At 33.6% G+C, this 22,911-nt stretch overlaps 1 protein-coding gene across 8 annotated transcripts in view; it reads right to left on the reverse strand.

Moving 5' to 3' along the window:
• ADGRV1 (adhesion G protein-coupled receptor V1) overlaps positions 1 to 22,911 on the reverse strand; it is a 235,322-nt gene that overhangs the window by 133,752 nt on the left and 78,659 nt on the right. For 4 of the 8 annotated variants that reach the window (XR_014939100.1, XM_085527985.1, XM_085527984.1 and 1 more), the window contains 20 exons: positions 22,116 to 22,289; positions 21,547 to 21,729; positions 20,722 to 20,901; positions 19,421 to 19,585; positions 18,059 to 18,176; positions 17,338 to 17,461; positions 16,860 to 16,998; positions 16,536 to 16,721; positions 15,986 to 16,218; positions 14,319 to 14,467; positions 12,949 to 13,150; positions 12,300 to 12,519; positions 11,119 to 11,358; positions 9,091 to 9,240; positions 7,909 to 8,382; positions 7,067 to 7,210; positions 5,053 to 5,224; positions 4,558 to 4,693; positions 2,071 to 2,918; positions 184 to 301 (listed from right to left, as the gene is read on the reverse strand). Coding sequence is in view for 3 of the 8 variants with exons in the window: in XM_085527985.1 (XP_085384111.1) it covers positions 184 to 301; positions 2,071 to 2,918; positions 4,558 to 4,693; positions 5,053 to 5,224; positions 7,067 to 7,210; positions 7,909 to 8,382; positions 9,091 to 9,240; positions 11,119 to 11,358; positions 12,300 to 12,519; positions 12,949 to 13,150; positions 14,319 to 14,467; positions 15,986 to 16,218; positions 16,536 to 16,721; positions 16,860 to 16,998; positions 17,338 to 17,461; positions 18,059 to 18,176; positions 19,421 to 19,585; positions 20,722 to 20,901; positions 21,547 to 21,729; positions 22,116 to 22,289 (4,355 nt within the window). In the remaining 5 variants the exon portion in view is untranslated. Of the gene's footprint in view, positions 1 to 108; positions 302 to 2,070; positions 2,919 to 4,557; positions 4,694 to 5,052; positions 5,225 to 7,066; positions 7,211 to 7,908; positions 8,383 to 9,090; positions 9,241 to 11,118; positions 11,359 to 12,299; positions 12,520 to 12,948; positions 13,151 to 14,318; positions 14,468 to 15,985; positions 16,219 to 16,535; positions 16,722 to 16,859; positions 16,999 to 17,337; positions 17,462 to 18,058; positions 18,177 to 19,420; positions 19,586 to 20,721; positions 20,902 to 21,546; positions 21,730 to 22,115; positions 22,290 to 22,911 lie in introns of those variants that run through there. The other 4 variants (XR_014939105.1, XR_014939103.1, XR_014939101.1 and 1 more) reach the window with 3 other exon arrangements.

The raw sequence follows: 22,911 nt of genomic DNA on the forward strand, positions 1-22,911 counted from the left end.
AGTAAAGCACAGTGACAGGCCTAATCATATTAAAGTTAGTTTTCCAAAATCTGGGAAATTATTAAATGAACTGAAAGGCAAAAAATATTTTTAAAATTCTACAATAACCTCTTTCACTAACAGCAGCACCCTTGATTTAACACAGAATGTATGCAGAGTACTTGAATCAGTTGCTGTCTGCACCTGTTCGGTTGCCTTGCAACAACCAGCAGCACCTCTCTGTTTTCTGAGTCTTCATCAAGTATAAGACCACTTTGTACTTCTGGAATGAATCCCAAAATGCCATTCTGAAGATCACTTCCTATATAGGAAACAGTCCATGAAATTAATTAGCTAGGAAATTAAGCTGGGGCTAAATTCTATTTTTTTCTCTAAAAATAAAATAAAGATTAAAAATGGGTACCAAAAGTATGCTAGGACCACTATAGGATGCTTCAAGAAAATTTCCTTTGATATTACTACTTTTATGAACATTCCATATCTATCTCCAACTTCAAATGTTGGTATTTCTGCACTTTACATATTTTAACCTACAGCATTCCTCTGAAAGTAAATTTCTTATGAGAATTCTGGTATCACCTGTGAACATAAATCTATATTTTCACCAGTTTTCAGCAAACTGACCTAATTTCTGTCCCTTGACATCAAGTTAAAGTGGTCAGGTGTTTAAGTGGTCAAGAACAGTTTCATAAACTTCATTTACAATCACCCTATGAGACACCCACTCCAGCTAGAACTTTTTTTTTTTTTTCCCTAAACATAAATTGTTTTCATTGTACTCCGAGATTCTAAGTGTTGAGATGGCTGGTTTTGCTTCCTATGACAAGTCAAGATTTGAAGGACGCCTTTCTTATTCTGCCTGCACATTACAATGAATTCAGTCATTTTCCCATATTGCTATATTTGTTTTCTCCTTCTCTTTAATGGTGATGAAGGGAAATTAATACCTCCACAGAGTCCCATAAAATCTTGCAACTAAAGGATTGCTCCTTAAACTTAGTGAGAGCTACTCTGTATTTTAAAACATCAGTATGCATACTGACAATTGACAGTAAGCACATTTGCTCTTCTGCATGCATAGATATTTAATCTGTGGTATCTTTAAACAGTTAAATACAGATATTTTTGGAAACTTCTTAAGCTGTCTTTTGATCTTACTCTACACACATATTATGCTCACGGTATAGCTCTAGAATATATAAAATTCTTCTGTGGGATTCGATACCAGTTCAAATTTCAGTTGGCCCTTACACACACACCTATTTAGTTAGCTTGCATGTATGTCCAATTGGTTACATCATGGCGAGTTTGACAGACTGTGCACCTATGTTTTAAACAGACTATTCCTGGTATATAATTTTGGTTGCTGCTTACACTTATTCAGTAGCAAGATTAACCTTGTTTCCCAACATTTATCTTGTGCTTTTAAGGCAATCTGAATACATATTCCTGTAAATACTGTACCTTACACATAATTTGACAAAGTGAAATTGGAAGTTCTGATTTCTCTCTTTCAAAGTAGCAAACAAAAGTAGCTATGATAGAAAAATTCTTCCCTAAATGTCCATTTATGTTCAGTCCTGTCTTCCATCCCCAGAAGCAAAAGATGACTATAATGAATAACTGCATTATATAATATCAAAACAGAAAAACAGTTTCCCTGTTGGTTGTTGTTGTTTTACACCACAGAAGCACCATGCATTTTGGAAGTGACAACATGACCAAATAAATAAATAAATAAATATTAAAAAATTTAAATGCAATGCAACTACATATAAACAACACGACTAAAACTTAGCCTTTCCCTTTATTACAGAAATAAGAGCAGCATCTGTAAGCATATTTTGAGGTAATCTACTAATGGATGCATACTAGGCTTTGGTATATTAGATGCTTTCTCCAAACTGAAAAAGTCAAAATTTGGCAATATAATACCCTGTTTATTGTCCAATAGAAAAGCCAAAGTTGACATAAATATTGCTATAAGCTGCATATATATACAGCTATTTACTATTACTTATTTCCAAAACATTTACTTATTTCCAGGGGAAAAAAAAAAAAAAATGGTACCTGCAATAATCACAGTTGCAAAAGCAGCAAATCCATACTCATCCTTTCCTTTCACAATCTGAGCTCCATGTTTAGGATCTGAGAGGAAAACATAAAAAAATTCCTGTCCTTCAGGCTCATCATCATCAAAAATTTTTATGGACAACTTGCTTTCTCTTTCTCCATCCAGCAAAGTCAGAGAGACTGACTGTTCCTCAAAATCTTCTCCTTCCATTGCCCACGAAAAGTTTGATTTTCCATACACATTTTCAAAAGGATATAAATCTACTCCACTTTGTGCACTTATTCCTCCAAAGGTTTTAATGGTTACTTCAATATCACCAGTAAATCCCTGGGTCCTTCTGATATTAATTATCACTGTGTTGAGAGTATTATTCTTTGCATCTTCTTCAACATAAATAAACTCTGGCCCCAAACTTAGTATTCCATGAAGAATATCATTAGCCAGGATATTAATTGTTGCAACACTGAAGGCTGGGTTTAAGCGTGGACTCCAGTCAAGTTTAGCAGGTTGAAAATCCAAAATTTCAATAGCAGTCAAATTTACAAAAAAATATTCTTCAGTTTCAGAAAGAGTGTCATCAATTATTGATATTTCTATCATGGCATTTGTCTGAAAATGTGCAAATATAAGCTCCCCATTATGAATAGGCCTAAAGTCCTCTAGTGGTTTGGCACTTCCTGGAGTGGTCTGATATGTCAATTTAGTGACATTACTTCGAAATCCAAACAGTTTTTGGACATGCAGTGTGACTGACTCAACATCTTCTTCAACTGAAATGAATGTTGAGTTAAAAGCAAACTGGAATATCCCCATTGGCTCAATTTCAGCTACTGTAAATTCTGATCTGAAACAGAAAAGATATTGAAAGTTGAATGATAAAACAGGAAATAAGAAAACTTGAAGACACAGAATAGCTTCCAGTGAACAACCAATGAAGACTGTAAGAAACTGAATTAAAAGAAAAAAATGTAACAGCTGAGGGAAGAAATAACAACTATACAAAGTAAGTTGTAAATAGACTTTTTAAAAACATTGTTGATTTATGGTTGAACAGACTTTCATAGGCTTAATACAACCTGAGTTAACATAGAATAAAGGATAAATTAAGTAAGGACTTTATGAGAAACTGCAGAGGGAAAAGCAGGTATGATGTTTTTCTACTGTGGACAAAGAAGCAGGAAAATACATTATTATGCAGCCTCTCAGAGAAATACCGGTCTGAACCATAGAACAAACTTCCTGTAAAAAATGAAAACTGTGGACTAGACTGATGATAGTAGATCTACCATTTTAGCCAGGGAGCAGATAGAATCTACCTGAGACTTACAGTAGGATTTTGAACTACTAACCATTCCCTCACAATATTAATTACTCATACTAGTTTTCTTTTTCCAGATTTGAGCACCATTAATAAGTATCAGTTTGAACTCTACTACATTCATATTAAATATATACCCATGTTATGAGAAATAAAATGCATAAAGCAGAAGACTGTGTTAATCTACTTCCAAAAAAGTCTTTGCTAAAATTTGGGCCTTGCATTTCTGCTGTAACTGACCCAGTATTCTGTGCTATAGGCTACCAATCAGCACAACAATTACAGTGTGTGATTTTTATTAACAAACTAGACACTTTCCATCACCAAGGGAGTCGAAATTATCAGCTTTGCCTCATGTGGGATCTCATCTTAAGTCTTCTAAAAACATCAATCTTGTACACTCAAGATTTTTAACTCACATATTTAATAGGTGCTCTGAGGACACCAGTCTACAGAACATACAAGCCTAGAAGCATAGGTCTGTCCAGGGAGTTTAGTCATCCAGTTCATTCCTTACTTCCTTCTGACTTGCCGGTATAATTGTAAAGTGGAGAAGCAAATACCTTTCTCCATACATGGTGTAGCTCTATGTCCATTCATTTTATACCACCTTAGCTATCAATAAATAAGGAAGAATGAAAATAAAATAGTTTGAAGAATAGGTAGCAATCTATTTGAGATGGAAGACTGCATTAAATGAAATAGTTCAATTTTAAGAACAAAATTATTTCTGAATACAAAGAAAGCATTTTTCAAACTTTTTTTTGTTTCAGTTTATTTGAAATAGCATTTGTTACCTAAGAACATCTTATTACTAATTTCTAGGGAGACTATGAAATCCATTAGAGTTGTTTTCATTCTTCAGCTTCCTGGCTAAAGCTGTCGATCTTTGTAATCTATTGTCTTAACTGTTCCTATGATTTGAGATAAATTCTGGACACCCTGTATCCTCCTGGCATGAAATAGTCTGGAATTTGAGAGAAGCATCAGTTCTGGTAATGTGGGTTCTGTAGAACTGAAACAAGGTTTACAAATTTCTCAAAGAAGGCACTAATCTTCCTATCTGTCCTTAACTCAAAAGTGGTTTTTATAAGGCATATTCCTGTATACAGATCATAATTCTTTCAGAATCAGTGAAACTAAAAATTTTAAGTAATAACCTTACCTCAGTTGAGCCCCACCAGACACATTGCTGTGCACTTCTGTTAAGGAGATGGCAAATAACTCACATTTATTTATGTTTGGAGTAGCCTGAAAGGAGATTACTTTACTTTGCTCACCAGAGAAAAACAGAACAATACCTAAGTAAAAGAGAGAGAAGAGTTCAAAGTCACTAAATAGAAATTCTCATTATACCTGAGTGTATGCTGAGATAGGGTTTGTAATCACAATTCCACTTAGCAAGAACAAATTTGGTTAACTGTCTTTTCTATACAAAGTTGTCCATCAGGGTGTAGCATTAGGCTTACATTATAGGTACAGACAGATACCTGTGACATTTAGTTCTTTCTGTACTCATGAATTAAACATGTTCCTTACAGATAAGTATTAGACCATACAATTCCATATTAATGACACTCTATTAATACAGGAAGTATGTATAGATACCAATAAGTAAAACAGTTATGCAACTGTAACACTTCCTCAGACAAGCACTTACCAAATGAAGGAGTAATATTGCCTGTCTGAATGAAATCAGTGGTTAGTTCTGGTGGGTATCCTGAAATCCAGTTAACTGTTACAGAGCCATAAACTCCTTTTCTGGTTACGACAGCCTGACCTGTCCCTGCTACAATATTTGTAAGTCGTAAAATCACAGATTCAAAGCCAACCTGGGGAAACATAACATTTTCTTACAGAAAATGAAGTAAGAATAGGCAATTACACATGTGCAAGACATATTATATATTTTAAAATAGGTATGTCACGATCATTTTACATGTGGCTGTGATGTAAGGTTAGAGTATATGCATAGGTACACACACACGCAAACAATTCCGTAACAAGCCTACAATAATTCTGCTAAATCTGAGATTTTTGAGAGTTAAATCTCAGAGAAAGGAACTAATAAGACTTGGCTTCCACTACTGAAGACATTAAAAGAGAATCACAGCAACCTGTTTGTGATGTGCACAGTAATAGCTATAGCAATGTATACAAATACATATATGTGTATGCACAGAGACAGAATTAATAACTGTGTATCCGGTGAAAATAAATTGTTGTCACATGATACTGTTAATAGCATATTCTTGCAGGCATAATCTACTTTTCCTTTTCTTTAAATGGCAAATAAAATTAGAGGGATAATCCTCACATTCTAAAAAAAAGTAACTGAATAAATATTGACAGAAACAATATTGAAGAAAACAATATTGATAGAGCTTTAAGCTTAATTAGAAATTAAAAGAAATACTGGGGATTTAAGGCAAATAAAATTACTTAATAAAACTTAAAATTTAAGAATTCCATTGTCTTTGCCTGATACATAAAAAATCAGCTGAAACAAATATATCATATTAGAATAGGCAAATTCTCTTTTCTCACTATCTTATAAAGTAGCCAAAGATAAAATTTTTCACACTGTGATTAGCCAAATGTATTGGCAACTGCATTAAAAAACATCATGATTTCTACTACTTCTTGCATAAGCTTCTACTTAGTTGCTGTTATCTACTTTGGGACTGCTGAACTTAAAGGCAGAATTAGGTCAGAATAACTTCTTGTCTTTAAAATCTCAGCACTTTCATTTCATGTTAACAAAAATATACATGTTGTGCTCTGAAAGTAATGCCTCCTATTTTGTCAGTTCATTATATCAGAGGCAGATGTTGGTGGTACGGCAGTAGAGGCTGAATCTTCCCACCAACATTCCATTGCATGTTGTTGCAGTGTGACATATGGCAGCAGAGGGGAACTCTGGCAGAGTGGCATCTGACACCAAAGTATTAATGAAGCAAAGGTCTGTCACTGAATTCTTCCATGCAGAAAACTGGCACCCACTGACATTCACTGATGCTTGCTGAACATTTATGGAGACAGTGAGTGTGAGCAGAGTGATGGGCAGGAGGTATGTTTCATCAGTGGCAGCAGTGATGCGAAAGACAAGCCATGTTCTAGATGGCCGTGCACAGTTACATCACAAAATGAAGAGCATCCCCATCAGCTCATCTCTGCAGATCAGATAATAATGATAAGTATGTTGAAAAATAGCATCTTGTAGCTGAGAAAAGGCTCTTCCAAAAACTGCAATTGTTTTCTTCGCATATGTTGTACTTTCCATGGAAACAAATACGAGGCATTACTTTCAGAATGAACAGCATAAATCAAATGTAATATTTACACTATTTAATGTTGCTTTAAATACATATATACATCGAAATTATTAGTTGAAGAGATGTTTTCATGCAGTATTAACACATTTCTAAAGATTTATTTTATTTTATTTTATTTTATTTTATTTTATTTTATTTTATTTTATTTTATTTTATTTTATTTTATTTTATTTTATTTTATTTTATTTTAAATGGTATAATAAATACAGAAGCCTTATCAATAGTTAAATTGGTTGCAATGAAAAAAACTTTAAGGAGCAAACTGAACCCTAACTTCTCTTATCTTTTGAACGCAGTGTGGTAGAAATGTTATACTATAGCCCAAAATATTATACCGACCTGTGAATTGGCAGCTTCTGCAGGAACAAGCACAACAGCTGACTTTGCTGTTTCCAGTATTTTAGGCACATCTTTGGCACTTTCCCTAACCAGGCTTACATTAATCAGTTCCAAAGTAAAATTCAGTCCCAATAAAAGGAATGCCTTTGAAAGAGAAAATTTAAATTAAAAGGTAGAAAATTAATTCCAGAAAAAGCATTATATTCACCAGTTCAAAAAATTAAATAGTAATTTTTTTTAGTAACTTTTGTTCTATTTTCATACAAAAGCAGTGTTTTCAAGACTAGCATTATATTATTTTGTGCAAAAGAACTACAGGTAAAACATCAGTGTTGAGAATGTGACTGACCACGAGTTTGCTGAACTGTGAATATGCAAAACATTTATTAACATGTTAATTAACTGTAAATGGTGATGTGGGCCTCTGCTCAGTTGTCATCTTTATGATTGACCGCACTATGAATGTAACTCTGTACTATACCAAATAACCTGGCAATGCTAACAACAAATATATCTGCTTCTATGTGTGTCAGCAGAAACAGATCTCTACTGACAACCCAAAAAGGAAATGAGAAAGTATTTTGATTCATAAGTTAATAAAATATGGGAATTATAATAATGAAGATCAGTGATGGAAACAAACTATGTGAAAGTATGCATAGAAGTGATTTTGCAAGTATCATCTGAAAACACAATATCTAACTCTACTTCAACCCAGAAATAGGGGATTAATGAGATCTGAGACTCCTGAGAATCTAGCAACTCATTTCAGTACATTTATATTATGATTAAGACAAAAGTAAATGCTAGATATCTAAAGGATCTAAAAGCATTATACAGACCTGGCTGCTTATTGGCACTCTTTTAACACCAAAGCTGACACCATCTTTTATGGTGAGGTATCCCCTCTCACTTTCAGGTGCAATTAGCTCTTCTTCTTGATGAGACAAGATATGGTATTCAATGATCACTTCTCCAAATGTCCCAGCATGCCGAGTTACGTTAATCTGAACATACCGATCAAGGTCTTTCTCTACCAATACTGATTGCTGATCAGAGTACACGGCAAACACTCCATGAGGATCATCATTTGCAAAAACAGTTATCCTTGAAATTCTTTTATCTTCATCTAGATCCGCTCCACCTTCTACTGAAATCAGTTGCACTACATAGTTCTCATCTAATTCAGGAACATCATCAGGTAACAGGTAGATAATTATTTCTGCTGTACTCTGCTGGTCAGGAATGACAACAGATCCTTCCGTTGTAAGAAAATCACCTGTGATGTCAAATTCACTATACAGTTTCCAGTGAACCTGAAATGAGTTTAAAAAAAAATGCAAAAGAAAACAAAATTACACACAGAATCAGAAAAATACATATCATTTGAACCATGATTAATACTTGTTTCTGTTTTTGACACCACCATATCTTTGCTGTTTGTCCTCCCTCCAAAATTCCTTAGTATAGAAAGTGGTCAAGAATCCTCATTTAATACAGCATATTCTTTCATTAATTGAAAAAAAAAAAAAAAAAAAAAAGCAATTAAATACTTGTTAAAAAATAGACTTCAATAATACTTCAGCTAAATAACACTAAGAGTGGTGGTTCAAGATAGTGGGAACTTACCTTCTAAATATAGCTGGAAAAAAAGGTAAATTTTGATGTTCTCAAACAAAGCTCACTATAAAAATATACTCTCCTCTCCCAACAAGATCACAAGTGAAGATGGACAGAAAAAGAAGAGAGACAACCACAGTACTATATATCTTTTATCTCTATAAGTGAGGAGACTGAATATGACATTCCAAACTACAAGCAATTAAGCTGAACCCCTTGCTAAGTTCAACCTGAAAGGCAACATTACAAACAAACAAACAAACAAACAAACAAAAAAAAGGATTGGAACAATAAATAATGGAAAGAAACAGAAGAAAAATAATAGTCCCCCTGTTCTGTATATGTTCACACTAATGATTTCAGATTACACTGCTTTATAGGAAAGCAAATAAGAATGAAAGTACCGTTATGTTTCCCAAAGTGCCTTGAACTCGTCTGAGAAACAGTGTAATACTTTGTGGTCCTTCCACTGCTGAGGGTTCTGTATAGTTCCTCTCAAATAGTGATTCATGAGCAAACTGTACAATTCCATTGGGATCGCCAAACTGCTGTATCTGTAAACAGAGCAAACAGTAAAATAAGAAGTGTAGACTGAGCCCTTTCTTGCTAAAATAATTTTAAAATGATTTTAAATTTCCTTTAGCCCTTTCTTGCTAAAATCATTAAAGTTTTTCAATGTTGTATGCTAGGGTATGTATCTAATAACTTTTCCTTTTGAGCTGTCTCATCTTAATATTCAAGTGTTCAGAAGTAGTTAACAGAGTCTGTGAGAAAATTTAAAAAACAGAATACAGGAGCACTGGGTATCAGAAGAGAGTGATATCAAGCCTACATGCATTCATGTACACAAACAAGTTTGTGAAGAGATCTGTGAAGACTCGCTGATTTGCGAGAAGATCCTACAGTGATACATGAAGTCTGAGCAAGTTCTAAATTAAAAAAAAAATGTTGTTGTCAATAAATACACAAACATCTTTGTCTTTGATTTAATGAAACTTCATATGAAAACAAATGGCAGTGACAATTCTGTCCTCTTTAGCCTCACTTATCAATAAATAACTTGCACATTGTAGACTGTTAAAACAGATTTGAGAGAAGAAATTAATTTTGGAAGAACGTGGAACAAATACCCCATGGTGATAAGATTAAGACACAGTAAAAAAAGTTTAACCATCCCCTTTTCAGCAAACTCAAAAACTGTCCAGACCAGTTTGGTGGGATCAAAGACACAGACAATTGTATTTAAAAATAAATCATCGCTGCTAATTTATTCTAATTTTTTTTTTTTTTATCATGAATCCAGTCTACCCTCTAAAGCTTCCCTATGCATCTGTTGAACACTTAGAGAGAAACTGAAGTAATAGTACAGAAAGAGAACTAGCATTCCAATTAGTAAATACTTCGATTATTTTTGTATTCTTACTACACTGATGTAGTTTCCCTGGACATCATCATAGTATATGATCATAGACATATCATAGACATATCATAGTCTCATAGTCTCGTGCGGGTTGGAAGGGACCTTAGAGATCATCGAGTCCAGCCCCGGGGTTCGAGCCTCTGTGTAGCAGAGAGGCACTTCTACCACTTGCGCCACAGGTGGGATTCGAACTCTGGGCCCCAGTGTTGCAAGGCGGCGTCTTTACCACTGCGCCACCGGGGCACACATAAGGCTATATAAAGAATATATATATGTATATATATATACATATATATATTATATGTATATATATATATATACAAGGCAGACTTCTGCCTTGGATTGTCTCTGCACAAACATCAGTGTCAATGGAGAAAACAATTAATTGGTATGCAAGGTGAATATGGTATGCATTGGTATGCATTTCATTTCAAGGAATAAACCTAGGTCTCTGTAAGAGAACCTATGGAAAAAGGAGTTGAGTCCATCAGTACATTACAATACAATGCAGGCCAGAAAAAAAACACAATAGAACCAACTTTTTTTTTTTTTTTTTCTTTTTTTTCCCCTTGCTTCTTATGAAATTCTCATACATAAATCCTTAACTGCAGTATCCCTAAAGCAAATATTTTCCCTTTACAGCTTCTTTGCCTTACTTCTCTGACTTTCTGTCACTGTGATTTTCGCACTTCTTCAATATGTGCTAGTAGAAAAAGAAGCAGAGGTAAAAATGGTTAACAGTTGGAATTAAGATCCATTCATGCTCCCACCAAAGAGAACCACAAACTACTGCACGTAAGGCAGCTGAGTCAGGGCTCTTATACTAATTTTTACTGATAGATTATTTGCTACATTTTCTTAAGAACTGAAGACATACTAATACATGTGAATAGGAGAGACAAGAAAACTGAATGACAAACTATGCAATCTGTATGATTAATTTTTAGGTTTCACGGGATAAAAACCAATATCAACAGAGGTCTCAGAAAACAGAAAAGCAGTAATGACTTACTATTAGTGAAATGTTGTTCGCCTTTGGATCTATTTCTGTTTCACCCTTCACAAGGCTCAGCCTAATAATAAATATCTCCTGAACTTCAATTTCTTCATGAGGATAGATTTGTAGATGAATAGTTCTCAGACCTCCTTCTCCTTCTCCAAAATAAAATGATCCATTCACAGGGTCACCAATGTCACTATTCAAAGGAGATAAAATCTCTTCTGAATTGGGCCCTAAAATGTCCCAATTAATCTGTGGAAGATATCAGTTTCAGAAAAAGAGTGATGCTAGGTTATAGAAGGCCTCCAAGAATGAAAAATGACAGAGTGCCGTAAGTGAAATAAAGTTCCTTAACCTGCTAAGTAATGATGTTTAAATCTTTGTTGATAATAATGATCCACAAAATATTCATAATGAATTGCATGTAGAAAATTAAATGACCCTTTGGAAAAATAAGCATAACAAATTACAAAAGGAAGTTGTAAAGAGTTAGCGACAATGCCAATTTATTAAAAATGATATATTAATAATATAATTAAAGAGTTAGAAATGAAACAAATTTCTTTAGAGCACATAATGAGAAACACACAGCCCAGTTTTTAATTCTGCCCTTGTCCAGACTTTTTTGTTATGAAGCTCCCCAAGTAAATCAGTACACAATCATTATGAAATGTAATATTTGACCTAAAATGACAAATGATTATTTAATATTCTCAATAAAGGTTAATTACATTTGTTTTTGAGGAGGCCATATTCTGCACTTCAAACATAATTTTTATTTTGATCATTTTAATTTTTTTCTATTCTTTCAACCGACTCCAAGAGAAAAAAGTTATGGAAGACTAAGACAGTTTTTACATGGGAAAGAGATTTTCTAGTCATTCGTCAAGGTTTGCCTTGATTCATATTTATATCTTTGTTTATCACTGCTCTGGTAACAGAAAATTCATAATGAACCTTTTACTGATTTAAAAGTTAAAAGATTATTAAAAGTTGAAAGAAAGAAGAAATATAAGAAAAGTTTAACTACATTTTTTTTTGCTATACTGCAACTATACACACAACAAAGACATAGAAAAAGCTGTAATTATCACATCAGAAGTCAATAACGATAAAGCTTTTGAAGGAAAATGCAGGGGCTTTTTGACCTAGCAACTGGAAAGTAACCAGCCTCTTTGACAGCCAGAGCCTACCTGGGTGTCTCCTAATAATCTTCCAGTTCTTTCCAGCACCAAAGATATTGTCATGGGTGTATCAGGATTGGGAAGAATAATTTTACTTTTGTTAAGAAATCGGACAATGCCCAGCGGTGAGTCACTTTTAGCAATAGTGATCTGGCTCACTAGGTGGAGTCCAAGGACTGCACCACCAGTAGCTCCTGTCAGCTGAATTTCAAATTGCTCTGCAAATTCACTGGAAGAAAAAAGAAAGAAAAATGTAAAACAAACAAACAAACAACAGGTAATTCAAGATATACTCAATTTATTTAATTCAATTGTGGAGCTCTCTGAATATATGCTCAGTAAATTCACAAGAGAAAATTCCTTCCTTTTACAATAAATGGTGATAAGTGAAATAAAAATAATGTTCTACTTTCTATTTATGATAAGTACCTAATGTCTAGTAAGTACTTAATAATTCCGATAATGTAACAAACTGACAACGTTTCATATGTCTATGAAACTTCAATAATAGTTCCTCTTTTAAAATTTAGATGCATTTTTCAGCACTGCAACAATTTCCTTTCTTATTCCAATTCTACATTTGAGTACAATGTTTACACTAAAAAAAATGGATTACTGAAGAGTAGTTTAATGATACATCATCATAAAAATAAATTACCTTTCTTCATCATCAATAATAGTGATGTAGATAAAAGTCTGGTTCTGGCCATGAGAAAACATGACTGAGTTGTTATGGATTATATAGTCAACACCATTGGGAAGTGCAGAAATACTTCGAGAAAGAAATTCAGCTGTTACATAGCCGTACGTTCCACGTTTCCTCAGAACAGGAATTGTGATTATTCCAGCATCTTCCTCTACTACAGAAACGATTAAGAAAAAAATTACCATAGATATTTTGTCAAGTTTTTAAATGTAAATAATTATGTATCTAAGTTTGTTTCTTTCTGTATACAAGAGAAGTCTCCACAAGCATTATTTTTGAAGTTTGAATACTCCACTTATAACATGATTTTAATGCAAGCAAGAAGCTGTTTCTTGTAGCACAGTAATACTTCTTCAGTGAAGGATGATGGAAGTTTTAGTTCTGAAGACTTTGCCTGCTGTTACATTCAGATTTTTAGTCAGTGATTAAAGGTAATCTAAGCATCTTCTATCAAATAAATAATGGGGGAAAAAAATCTTGTGCTGCAATAAAGTCATTTGTGTGAATGACTGGTTATTGTTCCTTTAAAACAAAAGTTCACACTTTAAGTCACTTCACCATATTATACTAGCTCATTTTATCTTTAGTGAATGTAAATCTCCAGGATTATGGGAAAGTTAACATGATAAATGAAGAAAATTTTGGATAGATATTAAACACTGAAGCAGAGAGGCTATCATCTTAAGAACAGCTTAAATTCAAAAGAAATATTTAAGAGCAAACTGAAACGGAGCTAGGTATGTTGAGAATGTCGGAGAATAATGACAAGGAATGAAATTATTTTAGCTGATATGAAATGCCAGTTCATTTCTTTCTTATTTTTACATTCTTTGAGGCAGCAATAAGCAGTTTTCAACTGTTATCCAACTGCATATATTTCAGGTCAGCTTAGTTACTATTTTGAATGAAAATACACACATAAGAAATAGCTGAGTGAAACCATTACTTTTGCTTATAGTAATTTCCACTTAGAAATACAGAAGTAGTTTCAGTGTTATTGCTGAGCTCCTCAAATGTGAGCTTAGAATATTCTGAGTATACGAGACCTGTTCTTATGATGAAAGAGACCGAAACACAGTGGAATACATTTCTCTCATTCCCTCACTCTCAAGTTTACTGCCTCAGGTACATAAGTAATACAGTCTGAACAATCACGATACAGCAACAGAAAGTATGAAGAAAAATTGCTGAAGAACTTATTTGCAGTTGCTTAAATACTTTGAATCAAAACTCAGAGCAAATATTGGAAGTCAACTCAAAAATTTATGTCCAAATCACGGACTTATCTTCTAACTCACACTGAAATCTAAGAGCAAACTAACCTTGTAGAAGGACGTATTGTGGATCAAATTCTATGATGCCTTCTGCATTGTCACTTTTTGCTATAGTTACTCGCACTGTGGATATATTTCCTATTATAGGAGGTTGATCCACCTGCAGACCATTTTCTTTGATGGTAAAATCAAATCCACTTTCAAGAACACAATATATATAATAATTTAAAAAAAAAAAAAAAAGTGAAAGTATTAAGAATAATGTCAACATAATGATTACTACAAATACTTCTATTTTCTGAGAGCAATCACCAAAGATTTTTTTTTGCCACATTTTCTTAAAACATTATGTGAAAAAAAATAATAGGTCACTTCCAGCAATGTTTATCTTACATTCTTTCTTTCCCACAAAACTCTGGAAAGTATTAATGAGGTTATATTCTAACCAGATTAACCATCTATTAATAGTGAAACCTATGCACTATACATGTCAAAATGCTTCAAAAAAGAAGCCTTGAAAACTTCCATCATGAAAATATTTAGTAGCAATTGTCTGTATAAGTCATCCCCACTGCTAATATATTACATGTTTATCATAATGGTCTGTGTTTGTACCTCTGCTGGAATCCATCCTAACACAGTCACTGTAAATACAAAGTTTTAATACAACTTCTCTCAGGAGATATAAATGAAAAGAGAGAATAGATTGGAATTGTAAAAAATATAGTTCCACATTAAAGTAATTCCATACATTGGCAATTTCACATACTCCAAATTTGTGTTTCTTTCTACATAATATATTTACACAAACAAGAACCTATTGCATCGTGAATAATGAGGGCATGAAATAAAGATACAAAGCAGTTTCAGGCATTGCATATTAACTGGAAGGCATATGCAATATGGAAATTCTAAATCATTAGTCATTTAAAATTAGGACATAATAACAGTCAGATATGAGAGAAATGTTAGACAGCACCTGGATGTCCAAGAATGACAGCCATACTTACTGTAACAGTAGACTTCATTATTGCAGGTGGAAAAATATGATTTAAAACAATAAATATCAATTTAGTGAAGAAAGTGACTATATAATTTCAGTCAAATTTGACAAGATTTTTATGAGTTATTTTAACATCCCTTTACTCTGGTTTAGTGTAAGGATTCCAGCACATCTGATACTTTATTTTTAAACAGTATTCACTTATACTTTTGACAGGCTGCAGAGAAATTATTATCTATAACAAGTAAAAAGGAATGGAGCAGAACAGAAAAATATTAACATGCAGACTTGAAAATCCCGTATCATCACACCCACTTGAAATGCAGAGCTGCATTCATTGCTTTGGTATTCCTTTTGGTAGGAAGAGTTTTTTTGTGACACTTCTAAACCACATGTAGTATTTATAACTCAATAAGCATCTTTCAAATAGAAATCATATTTTATTTGTCATAGGATGTATAATGATCTTGTCAACACTTGTTTCATAAATGTTCAAGAAATGAATACAATGTATGGACTCTCAATCAGCAAATGTTTACACTAATATTAATAAAACTGTGTTCCTCACTTCTATCATGATCACTGTTACAGCTCTTACAAAGTTTCACATTAAAACAGCTAAATTCCACAGGTGACTTTATGCAGTGAATTGAATTATCATGTTTTTTTAGCTTGCTACCAATCTTACTTGCAACAAGGTATTTTTCTTTACCTTCCTTGGAGTTCCAGTTTGGTAATCATCACTGAAAAGTCCTCAGGACCTTCAGGAATGTCATCATCATGAATTTCAATCAAAATCATTTTACTCTCCTCATTTGGTTCAAATAACAACTCCCTTACTGTGGGAGTGAAATCAATTCCCTCCTCAGCAGTTCCATTTATTATCTGAAAGCAAAGTCTCACTTTGCCATAGCATCCTCTGGAGCGTACAATAGTAATGTTAACCTAAGGGGAAAAGAGCACTTATTAAATAAATAAATAAATTAGAATCTTTGTTCTATTACTGTTGCTTTAAAAGCAGTTCTAAAGGCATCTCTTCAATAGGTTTATAGATAACATTTGTTTTTAATAAATACAATATGCAGCCTAGCAGATGGCACTCTTTCTCAGAGTATTAAAAAAGTCCAAAAGCCATGATAGAGCTTGTGCTATGACAAACGCAGGAAATCTTTATTTATTTTTCTTCTGAAGTTCAGCATAAACCTAGCAAAAATACTGAAATCTTTGTACATTTTACATGGGAATAAAGTTTAATCTAATACCCATCCTTCTTCTTCTGTTGTTTGGAATAGTTCTCTTGAAAATGTAAACTCTCCATATGGAAGATCACTGGCAGCCATGGTAATATTTGCTGTGTTGCTAGATTCATTTATGAGTGCTCCATCACTGATTCCAGTCAGTTGAAACTGGTAGTAACGCTTCTCCTCAGGATGTTCGTCATCTAGAGCCTAAGGAAAATGAACAATGAAAGCTAGAAGGATTTATACCATTTCCTGGGAGACAGGTATAACTAGTTTCTAACCAAGATAATATCAGAATAAAAGGAAGGACTCAAAATAGCTACTGGTGTAAAATCTTTCTTATACCTGTATTAGAACAACTGCAGCTGACTGTCTGTCTCTCATCGTCAAGGTTCCCGATATCTCAGTAAATTCCGTATGATGAGGAGGAGTAATATTCCAGTGTATCACAATCTCACCAAAAATCCCTGGGCCACGTGTCAGGCTGCAGGTAAGACCACAAATACAGATTCGATTTTCTGCCCTTAATAGTTAATTTCCAATATCATACTGTTGAGCACAACAGAAATGCTATTAGCACTGAGAAGATCTTCACAATCTTCTAGTGAATCTTCACAATTCTTTCTTCAGAGAGAAAACATTCTTGCAATTTTTGACTATTGTGCTGTATATTCTGACCTTCTTTAAAAATGCAATTCTAAGTTTAAAAATAGTTCTCATTTCAGAAGAGATAATATACAGAAATCAAGAAATGCTTGAAAAATATGGATCTTCATTGCTTCTGAAACTTTCCTTTATATGGAAAAATGAGGGATTCACCTACCTAATAAGAGCAGTCCCATTATAATTGCCAGAAGGTTCTCCAATCAGAATGTGCTGGAATGAATGAGCTATTCCAACAATGCCAGAAGCTCCTTGATCACCCAAAATAACAATGGTGGCCAGACCTATGGAAAGAATAAAGCTTGTAACAGTAAATATTTTTTTGAAATGTACAATTGAAAGTTAAATTATGAAAAATTTGTGAATTTTAGCATTGACTGCCTAGAAAGACTGTAGAAGCCCTATCCTTTAATCTTCAGAGTTTGATAAAACCCTCAGCAAACTGGTTTAATTGGAAACTATCCTTTAGCATGGTATTTCACAGAATGAACACCCTGCATGGTCCCTTACAATGAAAACTAATTTATGATTCTTACAGGACTACAGCTGGGTTTGATTGCTTTTTGTTAAAGAATTCCTTCTGCACAGTGTTAACTGCATTTCTGTACTTTGCATTTTCATTCCTGAACACAACTGTTTATACCAACAATTAATTTAGAATGAAAAAATATGACATAAAATTCTCATTTATTTCTTCAGACAACAATCTGTTGAAACAACAGATGAAAAAAAAGACTGATATTCCAAAACAGTCAAAGAACCCACATCAAAGAACAAAGCAAAACTCAACATACATAAGCACCACAGTCTAATATAAACAGGCTTACTAGAATTCTCATATGAAGTGCCTAAAAATAGAATGTAGTTCAATAATTATTTACCGTTTACAGGAGATATCTCTGCATCACCAGCAGAGATGAGCTGAATGGTAAATGTTTCGTTCCCTTCCAGAATACCATCTTCCACAGCATGTATAACAATAAACTTCTGGGATTCAGTCTGGATCACGTACAGACCAGAAGATATATATATATTTATGTACATATGAAGTGAAACAACAACAACAACAACAAAGTATATATATATACAGTATTATACTGTGCAAAAAACTACTGTCATCAACAATCTATGTGAACTATTCATATAATTTATATACTGTATATACTGTATATTTTGAACCTTTTTTAAAAAAGAAATTTCTTGTTTTCCTAAAATGTTTTCTCACAGGTTCATAAGCAGTAAAAATTGCCACTTAAGCATTATATTCTATTCAAGATATTTTCAGCCTAGAGGAAACATACTGAATATGCAAATTTCATTATTAAGATTATGAGTAATAGATAATAGCAAATTCCTAGCCAATCCACATTTCCGACAGAAGGTAAATGCTCTAAGAAGAATATAGAAAAAAGTGTTTATATCTTTAGTAGACCATATGAACATACCTGTATTCTTGCATGTATGCATACAACTTAAGAATAAGAACATATGTAAGAATAAAAGCTATTTTCAGGCCTACCAGAAGAAATGGGCCAGTAAATTGAAATAGAACTTTGCTTGATACCCATGTCTTACAAAAAAAAAAAAAGTTATATTTCAGCAAATTTAAAAAAAAAAAAAATTAAAAAAAAATTATACCTATTTAATGCATAGTAGATTTGGACAGACGGAAAAACTTATACCTTATTTTAAAACATATTTATTCACTAAATATTTACAGTCATATGTAAAATACAATACTAAAATAACAACAGCTTGACAATACCAAGTATTTAATCACTTGTTTCAGTGCTTGATCCTGCCATGAAATTCAAAGACAGACAAAAATGTACAATTTGAAAATGACTAGGGTGGCTTTTATTCAACTTTAAAATCTGCAAAGGTTGAACATTCTTCATGCTTCTCATTTCTTCAAATTTATTTTTTGATTGTATGATAATGGAACAGAATAATTGTTCCTATAATCATTACTCACATGCAGTGTATTGCTGTTCCCCTTTCTTAACAGTAAAAACAACTCGTATTTGAGAAGCTTGTTTTCCTGTTGATAACATTATATTGCTTTAGAAGGAGCATAACAGCTTTCCTCATCAGTTCAAACTAACCTCTTGCTAGTGTTTTCATATTTAGTAATCTCCTGCTTAATAAACATGTAACAAGAAGCGTACCAGCAAATTCATGATGAAAATGAAAAATCTATAGATCAAATAACAGTAAATCATTAAGTGTTGTAACAGAAATACCTCATTAAAGTGAAGGGTACCATTCAGAGGGGTCAAGTCATGTTCAGCAGCCTCTTCAAGAATCCATATCACTTTAACTGCTCCCTGCCCACCTGGACTTCGACTAACAGTGAGCAGTGCAATTGCTGCAGAGTCATCAGGTGTCTGAGGTTCTTTCACTGTTATCTGAAGAAGAAAGAAGAGGAGGAAGAAGAAAAGGTTCTAGCATCTATACTGATTTGGAAAAAAAAAAAATAAAAATTCCGCTAGCAAATATGAGTCACAAAGTTTCTTTTGTATGGTCAAAACAATTACAGACAATGATTCACAAGCAGTCAACAGTAAAATGGACAGAAGAATCATCACTCACTCTCAATCAGTTAGATGAGAAATGTTTTGAGATTTCTTTCCAAAAATTAGTTTCAGTAACAAAGTTTATTAAAAATCCATTTTAACATTCAGCAAAATCCTACCTTGGATATCCTGGATTATTAGTACACAGAATTAAAATGCCCTGATACAAAAGTCAAAGTCTATGCTGCAGTGCTTTCATTGGCATAATCATCAAAAACAGTTAGATAAAGACAAGCACTAACATGCCTTTTGTAGAACCATAGATTTGTTTGGGTTCAAAGAGACCTTTAAGATCATCTAGTTCCAGCCTCCCTGCAGGGACACATTTCACTAGACCAGACTGACACCTATTCCTGTCCAGCCTGGCCTTGAGTGTTTCCAGAGAGGGCATTCATAACCTCTCTGGGCAACCTGTTCCAATTACCACACTTACAATAAAGAATTTCTAATTTCCTAATATCTAGGTTAAATCCACCCTCTTCCAGTTCTTAATCATTTCCCTTTGCCCTGTCTCTGCATGTGCTGATAAAAACTCCCTTCCCAGCTTTCCTGTAGGCCCCCTTCAGGTACTGGAAGGCTGCTATAAGGTATTCCCTGAGCCTTCTCTTCTCTAGGCTTAAGAGCCCTACATCTCTCAGCTGTTCTCATAGGTGTGGTGTTCCAGTCCTCTGATCATCTCTACGGCCATCCTCTGGACCCACTCCAACAGCTCCATGTCCTTCTCATGTTGGGGGATCCAGAACTGCATGCAGTAGTCCAGGTGAGATATCATGAGAGCACAGCAGGGGGACAGAATCACCTCTCTTGATCTGCTGCTTGTCAAGCTTCTCATGATGCAACCCATTTTCAGTGAAAGAATTGTCTTCCAGTGTAATGAAGGGTTATCAAAATCAGCTATGTGTTAGTGACACAAATCCACAATCCTTTTTTTGCAGAAAATAGCACAATCCAAAATAAATCAAACTCACATATTTTTCTTCAAAACCAAATACTCCAACAGGGGAATCATTGGGTGGAATAGCAACAGTTACTAGAGTTTCATCTCCAAGTCTTGCACCACCAGTTACCCTCACTAAAGCAATTTTGAAGATCTCAAGGAATTCAACTTCACTATCATCTATGATTGAAATTTCTATTTCTCCTGTAACCTGAAAGAAATAAAATAAAATAAATAAATGAATAGATAGAGAGATAAAACCCAATTTTCATTTCTAGTACTCCATATTAATTTTTTGAAAAATGTGAAATGTAAGATAAATAATTTTTTTCTAATTATAGGTAAGTACACATCGTTTGATTGTGCTCATTTATTACTAGTTTATTTTCACATACAGATAAGACCACACTGTAAATCAGCCTCAATTTTGCTCAAAAGCTATACTTTCCTATTTGTAACGATCAGTTCTCCTGACATATCTTTTCTATACAGCAAGTATTTTCAGGGGCAGTATGAAATTTAAAAATAAAGAAACATACAGGGATATTCTGAAAGTTTGTAGAGAAGATAGGTTATGTTACAGATTTTTAGTGTTAAAGCTTTTATTATAAGAAATTATGGCTTCAATTAGAGGTACCAAAGGCATACATTCCTCTCTGGTCAACATTTTAACTAAACATATTACAAATAGAATTACACCGCGCTTTTCCATGTTAAAGCACTGAAGTTGGGAGAATCATTCATACCCTAATAGCGTAATAAAATGATTACAATGAATGGATGAATATTCTACTGGTAGAAAATGTGAGATGCTCTTAAATTGAAAACCAGGGATAAACTCTAAGCATGTGCCTACCTGCCCATCTCCAAATGTAAGGTTTCCAGATGATGGAGTAAAGTCTTCAAAACCAGCAGTTAAAAGAATGGCTTCCCAATACAGAACTACTGACCCAAACCTCCCAGCCTGTCGAACAACTGGAAGTTTCAGGATATTATGTGGTGGTGGTACCTCATAACCAGCAACAGTTCCAGTTTTATCCTGTAAATTCAACAAAACCTAGTGAGTATCATAGCTGCTATTTATTAACTGACTTTAGGATAAGAATGAATAAAGAAATCATAATCACTTGTAAACTGATCTGAATTTAGCACTGGTCTTGCATAGCAAAAGTACCGATTAGATGACATCCCGAGGTTCCTCTCAGAAAATTATAAGACTCATTTTAACACTTCCAGCTCCCTAATAAGTTTCATATGTTAATTGTTTAGAAAATTCCAAGACTGAACAGCTTGTCTGACACCTGGCCTGTTTATCCTGAACAGTTTACTGTCATAAACCCTATTAGAATAATATCAAAAGTGGTCTGAAATCACAGACTTTCCTGCTGGAATGTGACTAAATATTTTTCATTCCAGTTCACTTACCTTCTTAACACTGAAACTAAATATTCCTCTTGCATCATCATTTTCTTCAATTGTTATTTCAGCTATTTCTAAACCAATCCTCTTCACACTTGGCTGACTTCTAGAGAAAGAATTGATCAGCTGCACATCAGTAATATTGATCCTAAATGCTTCCTGTAATTCTGGAATGTCATCCTGCAAAACAATTTTTTAAATGTCACTTTTTTTTTTTCTCCTACAAAGTACTGTGATTAAGTTATAACTATAAATTTTATAGGTTTGATAAAATTAGAGTACATGCATAAAGATGACTACTTCTGGGATGCTGTCTCAGAACTTGGGATTATATAACCAATTCCTTAATTTCACATCATGTGAAAGAGAATACCTTTGCTAAATTTAAGAAGCTGAAGTTGATAGGCAGATTCCAAACTTCCTGAAACAATAGTAGGAATTGCTGGCTGATACTTCTTTCTCCTATCTAAAATACAGGTTGGTCAGATTTCAGAAACTAAACTACAACAAATAAAACAGTATCTCTGTGCTGAATGTGTTCAAATAATTCATCTATTTTTAGTGAAAAATTAACATTTTTCAAACAACAGAACAAATCTGTTAATATGCATGTAAGGTAAAATAAATTCTCCATAAAACTGAAGTAAGTTTCAAAAACAACAGGTATCTAAGACATTTACATTTTTCTCCTTTTTAAGAATATTAACTTGGGTAGTAGGACAAAGCAAACTACCTAGTTCCTTCCCAGTTTCCAGTATGCAAATCCTTTTGAAATAGATGACTGTAGTAAATTCCAATTAAT

The sequence above is a fragment of the Coturnix japonica genome, chromosome Z, assembly GCF_054131305.1.
Source record: "Coturnix japonica strain WE chromosome Z, WE-NBRP24, whole genome shotgun sequence".
Taxonomy (NCBI): Eukaryota; Metazoa; Chordata; class Aves; order Galliformes; family Phasianidae; genus Coturnix; species Coturnix japonica.